General features: G+C 39.3%; 2 protein-coding genes across 2 annotated transcripts; both read left to right on the plus strand.

Moving 5' to 3' along the window:
- Positions 1 to 295: 295 nt before the first annotated feature.
- On the plus strand, positions 296 to 1,558 carry fabp4b (fatty acid binding protein 4b). The gene is made up of 4 exons (XM_039806793.1): positions 296 to 449; positions 863 to 1,038; positions 1,156 to 1,257; positions 1,410 to 1,558. Exons 1-4 carry the CDS (start codon positions 377 to 379, stop codon positions 1,461 to 1,463), a joined length of 405 nt encoding a protein of 134 aa, XP_039662727.1. The 5' UTR covers positions 296 to 376; the 3' UTR covers positions 1,464 to 1,558.
- A 135-nt stretch (positions 1,559 to 1,693) lies between these two features.
- LOC120562869 (protein FAM8A1-like) lies at positions 1,694 to 7,514 on the plus strand. Its single transcript, XM_039806792.1, is given in 6 exon segments — positions 1,694 to 3,661; positions 3,663 to 4,011; positions 4,272 to 4,392; positions 4,524 to 4,647; positions 6,408 to 6,547; positions 6,645 to 7,514. Coding segments are annotated over 6 exon segments (1,023 nt in total). The 5' UTR covers positions 1,694 to 3,517; the 3' UTR covers positions 6,790 to 7,514.
- Positions 7,515 to 13,662: the final 6,148 nt, after the last annotated feature.

A 13,662-nucleotide genomic window follows, 5' to 3' on the forward strand; every position in this document is an offset into this window, starting at 1 on the left:
TATTTAGCCTATTTTATGATGATGTTTATTTGCACAATAAAGGATCATATCTGGCTGCTGAAGATGTTTGTTAATGTTGTTGACAAAAACAATTTCAGCTCCATTAATGCTGAAGTCAGCAGAACCGGGCAAAGCTCACATTTTCATTCCTACCAAACGCATCATCAAAAGCTGATTTATAACGCACGCCCCCTAATCTGCCCGTTTCCATGGCAACGTCAGCGCCTGCTCTCGAATGGTTATCCATCAATCAAGCACGTGTTTGACCAGCCTTTAAATAAGTCATTTCCCCCCTGAACGCCCGTTTCTCTGCGCTTTCTCAGTGAAACAGGAGAGCCTAACGTATCTAGCTAGTCTGAGCGTTATCTTCACCATCATGGTTGAGCAGTTTATCGGAACCTGGACTCTGACTGCCAGCGAGAACTTTGATGAATACATGAAGGCGATCGGTATAGTCCTATCTAATTCTCTAGATTGATTAATGTATGCTTTTGTTATGTTAAATGATGCGTTGAAAGCTTAGTTTAATTGTGGAAGTTGGGGTGGCATTTTATTGAACTGTATGCACTTTACCCCATGGCCCGCTGATGCACTTTATGGGCTGCTGATTCCCTGAAATATTTGTCGCTTTGTTTTTAAAGAACTGATTTGATTTCTTATCCTCTTTATTCTATATTTAAAAGTTTCTTTTTTTTTAATCCTAGGCTAATGAATTACTGCCACTGTCCTATTGCTGGTCCTGAGAGCGAATTTTGTTCTCAGTGTGTCTAACATGCTGGATGACAATAAATTGAATCTTTAGCAACACGTTACGTTTTACCAAGCCATATAGTAACCGCATTTAACCCTCGTTGTGTTTAAGGTGTGAGCTTCGCCACCCGGCAGATAGGCAACATGGCAAAGCCTAACTTGGTGATCCGCGTGGATGATGCCGGGCTAGTTTCACTTATGTCGGAGACTACTTTCAAGACCACTGAGATCAAGTTCAAACTGAACGAAGAATTCGACGAGACGACTGCAGACGGCCGAAAGACCAAGGTGCGTTTCTTTTGTTTTTTTTTTTTTCTTTAAATCATCCGCCTGGTTTTATCGTCTAGCCTAGTATTCTCGTGCCTCTAACAGTCAAACTTTCTCTCCATTTATTTTTTTTGTTAGACTATAATCACTTTTGAGAATGGAAAACTTGTGCAGCAACAGACTTGGGATGGAAAGAAAACTACTCTAGAACGAGAGATTCAAGAGGGAAAACTAACCGCTGTGAGTAATTGAGCAACTCCATGCTATTTAAGATTAGGCCATGCGGTTTGTGGATGGTAGCTTTTACTTTCCTGATGTGAAGTGGTTGTTTGAATTAAAAATGAGCTTATCCTTCGATTTTAATGTAAGATTTCTGACCATTGTCTCAACAGAAATGTATCATGGATGACGTTGTTGCAGTGAGGACCTATGAGAAAAGAGCGTAATTAAACCTCCAAAGTGGTTTAGACTTGACCCCCTGAGCTACTGTCAAACATGTCAATAAAGTCTGAAGTTCAGACTCTGAACTGTGACCCTTCAATCTGTGTAGTTGTGCATGATGTAACAAATGGGTTCTTTGATGGTTCAAATGTCTTTATTTGCATGCTCCCAATCTTCTCTTCAATAGACCAGACTTTGTGCTAAATGCTAGTAGCCTACACACTTGCTGGGGTAACAAATATCCAGTTTTCCAAAACTTAAATTGACATGCATTCAGTTTTTGTTAAATTATTTTCAAACTTAGACTAATCATGAGGTCATAAATCAACCCATGACAAGTTTGTCTCAGCAAACAAGAACACTAACCTTAATTTTTAACTAGAATTGTGTGGGTTTTCCAAATTGGGGCCCAATTGCTTGTTAGTGGGCATATTTGGGTTGGTAACATTAGGATACAATGTCCAGTTGACTTTAAACTTGTTTAAAGCTATTAGACATGGGCACGGGGCTTTACAGAGGCCTTTTGTTCAAACAAGGGGAAAGTGGTATCAGTCCTCTGACAAGGATGTGGGTGACTGGGAGGTGCGAAGGCCAAATTCCCCACTTGGGTTCAGAGCACTGACTTCATTTGTGCCTTGTCTTGGATGCACAGATGTGGAGTTCATGCAAGTGCACATTTGTATGTGGGTTCTTTTGGACAGTAGGTTGAGGCCCAAATGTCCAGGCTTTATTGAATGATTGTGACCTTGTGCTCTGGTAACAGAGTACTGACAATGAGAAGCTGATTTTGTTTTGACTCATTCATACATGAGACCATATCACATGCACCATTTAGGCATTTTGCACATTGACTATATAAAACTTTAAAAGTCTTTAATTTTACTTAAATGGTTTGTTTAACCCTTGTGTTGTCCTTTGGGTCACTGGGACCCGAAAGACAACCAAAGGGTTAAAATGTGTACAAATCCACAACTATTTTCCAGAGGACATTCAGTTTTCCCAACTCAGATTTTTAAATGCCCTATTAATGATTAAGCTTACTCTGGATAGCTGTGGGTGAAGGCTTTAAGCAGACATTCTTTTATAATGGTTTAACCCATTCAAACACATCACACCATGAGCTGATGAATTCTTGTTTTAATGGTTCTTGCTTGAGCTGCTTTGTATGCGCAAACATGACAATTGTTTAAACACTTCAGACAACCTTTTCTGTAGGTTTTTCAATCCTCTGCAGATGGACACACAGCAACACATGCACAAAGTGCATACATGCTCGAATCAGTGAGAATAACTTATTTATCCAACTTTAAGATCAAATATATCGGACAAGTCTCTGTTCTTTTAAAAATAAATGCTTTGTAGGTTACACAGTCAGCCTCATACTGGAGTTGCTGAGTCTGTTTCATGAATAAGAAATGGTCAATACATGTCTTGGACTGCTATGTATCAATAGTACATCAAAAATAAACTGCCTAAAATGTAACCAGGACATAAAAGTGATTTATCAAACTGCTTCGGAGTATCAGCCAGCAATGTGAGGTGCTTATTCCAGCAAATGTTTTGCAACAAATTATTAAAATGGTTTTGAAAACTACGCTATATTTTTCAAATATCACATAAGTACTAATGATGTAATAACTGGATGAGGCCTCACTCAAACAAATCCAAGACCAAAAGTGATTATTTTTTATGTATATATATTTTTTCCTTTGTGCTGCATTACTTGGCTTGGTCCAGAGTGATAGAGAAAGACATGGCTCGGGCTTGGTCATTTGAGTTATGACGTGAATTTGAAGACTTCAAATCTCACTGCAGTTTATTTTGCAGACCCATGCTACCCCCTTACGGCTGATACTTGTAACGGCAATTATTGGACAGTACCACTATATCCTAATAAAGGGGTGCAATGTTCACATTTAGTCGTGAAATGGACAAGGGTTTTATGAGAGTCTGTCTTTAACAAAAAACATGTAAGTCAATATACTTTAAGACAATGTTTTCTCGATTATAATATCCACTGTACAGTTTTCTTGTCTTTGTCCAGATGAAATGATCCGGAATGACGTCTTACGTGACGCCATCATCAAACATGGCTGACGAAGAAAACACAAACATGGAAGTCGATAAGGAAAAGAAGAAACCTTTTGCTACCACAGTTAAACCACTCGTTGACGAGGTTACCCAACGAATTGGCAACCAGAACAAATGTCGAAGGCAAAAAGGACGCCGGTGAAAGCAGCCCCACAACGGAATACTGCGAGAAGCTGCAGGGGTGGATGTGGCAGTACTACACGGGATATGTGAACTGGCAGAGCTGGATGGCAGCGTCAGCCATGTCCTCACCTTATTATTTACAGTCAGCCAGTGGGGCGTCGACGGTACCACTTGATATCAATTCCCAGAACTGGTATAACAGCCCGTTTGGTCTTCCGTTGTCGCCTTATCCACCTGCCGTCTCCCAAAGCATCCGGGTAGGTGAAGCCGCTGGCGGGGCTGCAGTGGCCGCTCAGCAGCAACAGCAGCCGCGGGAGAACGGAAATGCACAGAGACCAGGTGAAAGTTGCTGGCTTTGACTTGACCGTTTAGTCTCCTAGTTGTCAACATGTGAGGTTACAGAGTACGGTACAGACAACCATCCAGCGTTAGATGTGAAAAAAAGCAAATGTTTTTTTTTAACGTAGGTCTATATGAAAGTATATGTGCCGTGGTTCACAGTACTTCAATATGCACCCATATGAGACAGGTTGTGGAATGACATGTTCAGCTAAACAAGGTTTACTGTACCTGCTTGACTTTTTGCTACTTTTAACCAGGTCGGGAGTATAGCATTCCTTCACCTCTCCAAAGACTCCTGGCTGAGATGGTGGATTTTTTCATACTGTTTTTCATCAAAGCAACCATAATCATCAGTATTATGCATCTTAGTGGAATCAAGTAAGTTTCTTTAATTTCTGTAAGTACTGGTGGTGAAATAATGATTAGGCCTCTGTTTTTTCACCATTCAATTGAAGAAGAAGAAGAAGAAAAAAAAATTCTTTAGATTAATATTTGTCTTTGCTTTATAGGGATGTTTCCAAGTTTGCCATGCATTTCATAGTGGAGGAAATAGATGAGGACACATCGATGGAGGAGCTACAGAAAATGATGCTTGTTGCACTCGTGTACCGGATATTAGTTTGTTTTTACGAGGTGAGCACTTGTGTAAAGGGTTTCTGCATACTGTACGATTAGAATAAACAGTGGTCTGAACATTAACTGTGACCAACCTGCGCAATTAAGGGGTAATATTTGATCAATCCTTGTTCGACAACCATGTTAAGCAGCTGACCAGATCTTTTTTAATTTCTTTTACAATATTAGTAAACTGAGATCTGTAGTTTTAACTGCTGAACTTGAGATGCTTATGCATTTATCTCATCTCGCATAGCTATTGTAACACAATTTTCTCTTCACTTAATATTTCTGCTCTTGATCATCTTCAGTCAATACAGAATGCTGCCGCAAGGCTACTCACTAGGTCAAATAGACTGTCTGTCTCGCATTACCCATTAACTATCTTCACCGGCTCCCTGTTGCATATAGGATTCAGTTTAAAATTCTTAGACTTACGTACAGAGCATTGCATGGTCCGGTTCACGCATATGTGGCTGAGCTACTTCACAATCTTAGGTCAAATATAAATTTAAAACTTGCTGTGCCCCAGCCTTAAGGAGATTGAGTTTATGAGTCCATACCACCTAAACTATGGAATGATCAGCCTCCACACTTATGGTTATTTTGTGGATTCTTTTAAAAGGCAGATAAAGACACATCTGTTTAGACAGGCGTTTGGTTAAAGTGATGGTTCGGAGTAATTTCACCCTAGGGTCCTTTGCACCATGACCTCGAGCCAAACACCCCCCCAGAAGCTTTTTTCACCTGGGTCTAACATTGGGAGCGTTAGCGTAGAGTAGCGTTAGCCGCTGAATAGCTTAGCGCAGAGGCTAATGGATCCGAAGTGTCTCTTAACATTACCCCACTAATAATGCCCGAAATGATACCAACGGTCTACACTAGTACATATAGGTTATGCACTCATAAAACGATGGATTGTAAAGTTTGTAAGTACACCAGAAGTTTATGTAAATAACACTTGCCTGCTGGCTTCTGCTCTCTGTTGTTGTTGCTGCTGTAAGACGAGTGCTTAGGGACATCTACAAATTACAACACCGAAAAGAGATGCAACAAAAATATTTTTTAATTTAACTTATTTTTTAAAGTAAGTGCTGTAGTATAACTAGCAGGAGACAAGTAATATTGAGGTAAGTTTGGAGACATTACCTTATTTAATCATTAAATTAATAAATATTTTTGTTGCATCTCTTTTCGGTGTTGTAATTTGTAGATGTCCCTAAGCACTCTTACTGCCCGGTAGTAACAGCAGCAACAACAACAGCAGAGAGCAGAAGCCAGCAGGCAAGTGTTATTTACATAAACTTCTGGTGTACTTACAAACTTTACAATCCATCGTTTTATGAGTGCATAACCTATTTGTACTACTGTAGACGTTTGGTATCATTTCGGGCATTATTAGTGGGGTAATGTAAAGAGAGACTTCGGATCCATTAGCCTCTGCGCTAAGCTATTCAGCTGATAACGCTACGTCACGCTAACGCTCCCAATGTTCGACCCAGGTGAAAAAAGCTTCTGGGGGGGTGTTTGGCTCGAGATCATGGTGCAAAGGACCCTAGGGTGAAATTACTCCGAACCATCACTTTAACCTGTCTGCATTTTCTTGTATGTTTTTTTTTTTTATGCCCCTGTAAAGCACTTTGTGACTTATGCATGTGAAAAATGCCATCTAAATACATTTTACTTACTTTACTTTTTACCTGTGAAATGTTTCTTTGAAAATTTTGCAAAGCGCCCCAAGCAGTTAAGTGACAGCTGCTATACCATTCTCCCTTCAGATTGTGTGCATTTGGGGAGCAGGAGGAGCCACTCCAGGGAAGTTTCTTGTTGGACTCAGAGTTGTCACGTGTGACTCATCAATTCTGGTTCAGCCTAACAGGGTGCTTGTAGTGCCAGCAACTAATGTCTCTCTGTCTGCGTGAGTAGTTCATTTTAAAGGTTATCTTTCAAAATTTCCTGAACAAACGTGATCCTCCTGTATGTAATGTAACTACTGTCTCTGTCTTCCTCTGCAGATCCACTGTCCGAGCCTTGAACAAGAACTTTTCAATTGCCTTCTTTTTCCCAGCCTTCATCACACTTCTGTTCTTCCAGCACAACAGGACTGTGTATGATATGGTAGCTGGTACAATTGTTGTCAAACGCTCCAGGATCAGATGACCCAGAAGAGAGTCCTACACTATTACTGAAGATGCACAGTGCTAATGTGTTTGGTTTTATAAATACCTGCAGAACTCAGACATTAGCCTTTTAAGGTATCGTCAGAACATGCAGGAGCATTAAGATGGTTGCAGAGAGTTTGATGCACATCAGTATGAACTATCGCAGTTCCCTACAACTTCGGTTTGGTTTGTCTCGGACACCTACTGTATTTCTGCATGTATTGCTACATGCTGCTTTCAGAAACTGTTCTGTGCCAAATTGATGTCTCCTTTGAAGACAGGAATAATTATGGTATATGCTACCATTCCGTTAACACAACATTTGCCTCCTTAAAATACTAATCTTCCAGATTAAGGGTGAATGTCTCGTATCACTCAGTATTGAAGTTGCTCATCATGCATTCATGAGATTATACCTTCAGTATCTCTTTGTATTCAGATTTTGTCTTAAGAGAGTTGTATACTCAGATTTTTCAATTTTGAGTTGTTGACCTTCATCACTGCAGGAGTGATGGCCTCACAATCAGCTCTTTTAGCTGCTGAAATGCTGTGGTTCTTAGGCACATTTAAATGTATCGAAAGGAAATGTTAACCTGATCACAATTGCTTTTCCTTTTACTCTGAAAGCATGTGTGTGACTGAAATTTAATGTATGACACATTTTATGTGATTAGCTGTTATTTGCATTTAAAAAGATTAAATGAAACCACAACTATTTCCCTGCATGTTTGAGATGTGCGTATGTCTTTTAGCAGTTTGTATGCTCTGCTATATAATAATTCCCACAATGTTTTGATACTAAGGGGCCTCATGTTTGGTTACTTAAGTTGCATTGACTCATTAACATGCAATTATATTTTTGACTCATGTAATGGGTGCATATCAGTTTAGAGACACTGATGGGTCAGAAGGGTCCAGAAGGATCACTGAATAGTTACAATAAATGATGTCAATCATAACCTGTGACCTTCATAGTCACCAAATCTTAACCAAAGTCATTTGGGAGATTTTGGACTGACTTTTTAGACTTCACCAGTGTTCTTGAATAATTCATGCAGAGTTGCATTGAAGCTGCTCTGGAAGCTTGTGGTAGCACAAACCACTTAAGAGACTATGATGTTTTTTTCTTAACCACCCATTTGTACGTTTTTCCATTTAGTATGCCACAGTATGTGTAAGATTTAGTCCAAATGGCACTCTTCTTCCACTGTAAAAACTTATGAATGTATTCTACTCTAATTTATTTAAGAAAATATGACGAATAGGTGTTTTTCAAGTTAAATATGTCAATAAATTAACCTTGTAATTAAACATAATTGCAATCCATACATGCAGTAATTTGTAAGATTAAATTATAAATACAGAACACAGTGGTCACATTCTTAGTTACAGGGATTTGGCTCCACCTAGTGTATGTTTGTTGGTCATACAGACATCACTTCCTGGGTTGATGCAATAGCCCACAACACTGTTACCTGCAAATAATATTTTAAACAAATATCTGTCTGTATGTTATTCTCATTTATCATCACAGAAAGTCAATCACAATCAATCGTCTGCCCTGAAAAATGCCCAAATCCCATCCTTTGACTTTTCTGGCATGTCATCGAATAGTTGGCAAAGTGTTGACGTGATGATTGTGTTGGGCCCACTAAGTGGCAGCTTCAGCTGACAGCCACAGATGGTACTCCCAGATTACAGAGCACCCTCCCCCTCCCCCCCCCTCCTACATGCTGCTGCCATGCACCATGCCATTACTGTAGGCAATGGAATAATATAACTCATAGTTGTGAAGGGCTTTACCGAGGAACAGAAAAGTGTGGGCAGACACTACCCACCACCCACCACCATTATTGCACTGCACTGTATACTGATGAGTCTATTTGGAGTTGAGGCTATTTGTAATCTATTTTTGTATCGATATACTCTGGCTCATATCGAAAAGGGAAAGTGCAGGAGGAAGATTTTAGAAGAGCTCAAGGAAACAATTATTACTACAATTTATGACAGACCTTTTTAGGGAAACTACTTAATGTTGCAATAAACCTAACAGCCCTTGTAGTGATTTAACAAATAATCAGTTATTGTTAAAAACACTAATACTTTATTTAAATCACAGTAAAGATCATTCTTGTGTCTATGAATAGGAATCCTAGGGTGGCACTAATGATGGCAGTGCAGAGAATTAATTCCTGCTATTGCCATTGACTCATCCATCAAATGGCTTAAATTGTTTTTTGTTAAATTATATATATATATATAATGCTAGACTAAGAAGGTGAACTCAGACATGGAGGAGTGAGAAGTGATGAGTGTATCCTCATCGCCACAATGCAAAAACATTTTTGTTTATTTCCCCATTTTTTGTGTCTGTTGTTTGATTCCATGTTGTACAGATTCTTTGCTGCCACATGACGTGCCATACAGAGTTCCTGCCACCCTTGTAGCCCTTTTAACAAGGGAGTCATCTACAGGCAGCATGGAGGGCTCACAGCTTTCTCTGAAAGCCATGTGTCTGTGTCTGAACAGAGCCATGTAGAGTGCAGAGGGATAAGGTAAACAGTCTGGACTAAAGTATTCTCTGTGAATAATACAGTTTTGTGTTGTCTTTAAGGTCATTATTCATTCATTACAAGTACTGAAATGGCAGCTGGCTGATGCTCTTTCACACACACACACACACACACACACACACACACACACACACACACACACACACACACACACACACACACACACACACACACACACACACACACACACACACACACAGCAGTAGGCTCCAGTTGCTTTGAAGTTGTGGAAAGGTGCTGTGGACTGAAATGCTGCTCAGTGTTGTTGTTTCTCCCAGTGTGTCTGTGCCTATTGATATTCCTGTTGGAGTCAGTAATTACAGGCTGGCTGGGTTCTGTCTAAGTGGAGAGGGCTGCTGACCTGTTGACGGGGGAAGGATGTGAACGCCTGCTCCAACACTAGAGATGTCATGGGGGACACACTTGTGTATAAATGTGCACACATTTCCGCGTAGGCTACTATGAAAAGTTTATTCTGTGCTGGAGTTCATTTAGCTGAAAATAGATGTGAATATGAGGTGAGCACAAACTCAGCATGAGTGAAGAAGCAGACAGAGAGACCTTGAATGTGTATGATGTGTGCTGTGGGGGAGCAGAAAAGCATCCATACCTTTTTCTATGACATAACATTAGGTTTCTGGGTGTTTGTGTTTTTGAATACAGTAGATTTCTGCTTAAGGCAGTGAGAGGCTTGAGTTGTCAAGACAACCATGGAGACTGCATTGGTTACTGCAGACACATTGAGCCTTTCCTCTCCTTCTCATATTACAGTGTGTTGCTTCAGGGTATCACACAATATATGATGTTAATTTTCTGCACTTATATGTTTGAAGAGAAACTGAGGGGTAGAAATTGGCCTAAAATATGTTTGCCTCCTGTTATCATCTCGAAAGCTGCTTGGCAACTTTTGACAGTCTGCCTCATGTCAAGAGAGACTGTGCCGTGGTTCTACTTCACCACTGACTTGGACTAAGGAGGTGCTGAATACATTTGCCTGGCAACAGCTGCATTATAATCAACACAACACTCTCAAGACCTTTAAAGAAGACAAAGAGACTGGAATTGAAAGAGATATCTTTCCTAACATTTTGTCCAATGTAGCGGTGTAAAAGACCCCAAAAGCAGTAGACCTATCTATTAGTTGTATTTGTTGTACATGTATAATTATTATGGCATATAATTAGTATTTTGGGGGTAAAAACAGTATATAAAAGTTGCAAAACTAGAAAACCGAGATAAAAAACTATCTGTGACAGAAGGCTACTCCAGCTAGTGGTGTAAACTAAATCTAATATACCTGCTTTTTCCTGTGTTCTATGATTGAAAATATATATTTTGTTGCTTTAACATCTCAGCAACGGAGTTTTTTGTATACCACATAAATAAGGCAGTAGCTGTGATCATACTGGAGGAAAAAAAGTAGTTAAAACATTTTTATATGAAACCGAATTCTAGCTGGATGAACTTCAGTATTGATGTTCTCTTCTCAATTGTTTTGAATGAGTATATCGTTATTTTATGATTTCTTAAACTGTAAAAAGATGATGATAATAATGGACCAGGTACACTGTAAACCCAGATTTAGTTGTAATTAAACCTTTTAGAGGTCACTACTTATTCTTTCATGTTTTTATAAAAAACATATTCATTACTAAATCACAGTTTAAGTTTAAGTATGCAGTGCACAGGTCATATTAAGCAGAGACAATTAAGGATGTTTAGTTTATATTTGGTAGGGGCGGGTCATTTGAACTGTTCTGCACTGAAGCGATGCAAAGGCTCATGGGGAAAAAGATTATGTTCTGAACGGTGTTTTAATAATGTTCTATTACTGTGTTCGGTGTGCATTTATGTTATCTGGGTTTTAGTTGTGTAAGGTTTATTTAAGTTCATGTTTAACCACATTTATTGTTGCACCATGACCGAGACCCGGGTGGGGACCGATGGGTTCTGGGCAGAGACAAAATGCTCAGTAGTTACGCTCAGATAAGGTGTCCCCTTTGTGTCTGGTTGTAATAAAAGGCCTCATCCACTTAATAATGTCAGGTAGCTTTCTTTTAACTTGTTGTTTCTTTGCATGTCAAAAGCTGCAGTGCTTAGATCCTGTCTCGACCACGTATGTATTAAGAGAACTGTCTGCGCATTCACATGATACAAACCTTCTGTGATCGCGCACCAACCCCACTCGTCCTCCTCCATGCACTTGCTAGTAGCCAAAGAGGACACAGAAGGAAAAAAATATGATGGACTCTTCAGAAGAGGTAATTATCTTCACTTGTTTTCTGCGCGCGAAAGTCACCAGTTTCTGAACATAGCCATACTGAGAAATACAGAAAGAGTTGTGGAGCTGATAGTCTTGATTAGCTTTGTAGCAACTCATTCGAATGTAACGGACGTGCATTAATATAAAAAAGTTTTTAAGGCTAATGGTTTTTAGTAATCCCTACTAATGTAAACTTGATTTGTCTACTGCATCAATTTACAGCTCTGTGTTAATACAATTTGACCTGTTAAGTTTCACCTTGTGTCAAAACTTAGAAGGTTTTTAGGCAACGGGTTTCCACGCAAATTTCTAGTAAAGTCAACTAATTTGGGATATCAGTAGAATGTGTTGGAAATAAATGAAATGAAATGTGAAAGGGAGTACCCACAGCTAAGTTTTAGTTCGCTTTCATTAACATAATGCTGAGATAAACATATATCTTGGCATTGAAGATCAATGAGGATCTATCCAACTCTCAACTGCAGGTAAAGAAGTCTATACACTGCCCTCTGTTGTGTGAGTCTGGTATTGAACCTTCACCACAGTACGAGGAGTGGGCAGGCTTTCACTGAGCTCACTGAGGTCACTGAGGTCATTTCAATGATGCTGTTGATCCATGTTGTTTACTTGTAACTTGTACACTATAATGACACAGTGTTATAAAAAACTAACAGATAATGTTATTAAGGGACTTTTCTTGGCTCATTTGTCTTTCTGTTAAACCACCCAACAAATCTCTAGTGGACATCTTTGGAAACTAAAAATCAACAGTAACTTTGCTTCCTGGCTGCACATTGTGCTCAGTGTTTTGTTCACCATTTGGTGTTTTTTTTGATTGATTTGGTTCATGTGTTTGAACAAACTCTACTGCTTTCCTTCAGTGGCTTGTATTCCTCCTCCACAAATCACTCCCACCCAATCCTTTAGTTGCCTAAACTCTGTTCTGGAGATGTGCGTAAGCAGTGGCTTGCTATTTTCAGCTGAATGAAAAGAGTCTTGGCACTTGACTCAGGATGAAATCTGTTTTGTTCTGCTGAATTTGGCTTTCACCACATGCACAGTATATCCATGTAACAGAGTTAAAGAACTCAGTTTAAGGGCATCTTTCAGTAAAACCCCAATCATTTGACTGAGAAGCATGACTTTCGAATGATCTGTTTGGTGGAATATGTTATCCTAGTAACATAAATATACAGTATATAACATTCTGACAGAAAAAAAAGTCTGTTTTGGCTGATAGAGCCAACATTTGTTTGTAAGATGTCTGTACAAAGTAGCAATAGTAATCCTTTTTGATGTAACAGGTTGATGTACTCCCTCACATCAAGAACTGCCTCAACTATGAATCAAATTGCACTGTATTGTATAAGGAAAACATTCAGACCCTGAATAAACAAAACATTTCCAAACATGGCACTTCTGATGTGAAATAACACATAGTCATATAGTTGACAGAAATAGATTATGCCACAGCACATTTTCATAGGCGTGCATAGATAACCCTTTCGACTCTATGAATAAAGGACCTTGACCTTACAATTACCTTAAAATGAACACTGTTTTCTTTAGCTTATTTAAAAAAGAACCAGGACCACATCTGTTGGTTTTCAGAGTTTAAAATCATTGCCAACATTATTTATTTCATCTTTAGACATTTAATTAATCTGTTCAAGGTCATTTTGAACAGAAATCACTGGCAGCACTCAACAATTGCTTGTAATTACAGTAATAGATTTTAAGCCCATAGTGTACGGATCAAAATAGTGAATCTGAGTAGATGTAACATCTACACACCTTTCACAAGTGTGTACACCCAAATAGAGAGGTGAGGTCAGTAACACCTGCCTGGTGGATTTGCTGTCCCTTTGCTCTTTTCATTAACTGCTGAATTCACTGGCTTTCAATAGGCTCTTTCAGCATGTCATGCTACACCACCATTGAGCTACAGCCACGTTGCCACCCATCTTTCTTAATGGGGACTGGAGACTGTGGAGCTGCCTTGTTGCCATGGCAGCAAGCGCTTTCACATTCTCCC

Source organism: Perca fluviatilis, chromosome 7, assembly GCF_010015445.1.
Source record: "Perca fluviatilis chromosome 7, GENO_Pfluv_1.0, whole genome shotgun sequence".
Classification (NCBI taxonomy): domain Eukaryota; kingdom Metazoa; phylum Chordata; class Actinopteri; order Perciformes; family Percidae; genus Perca; species Perca fluviatilis.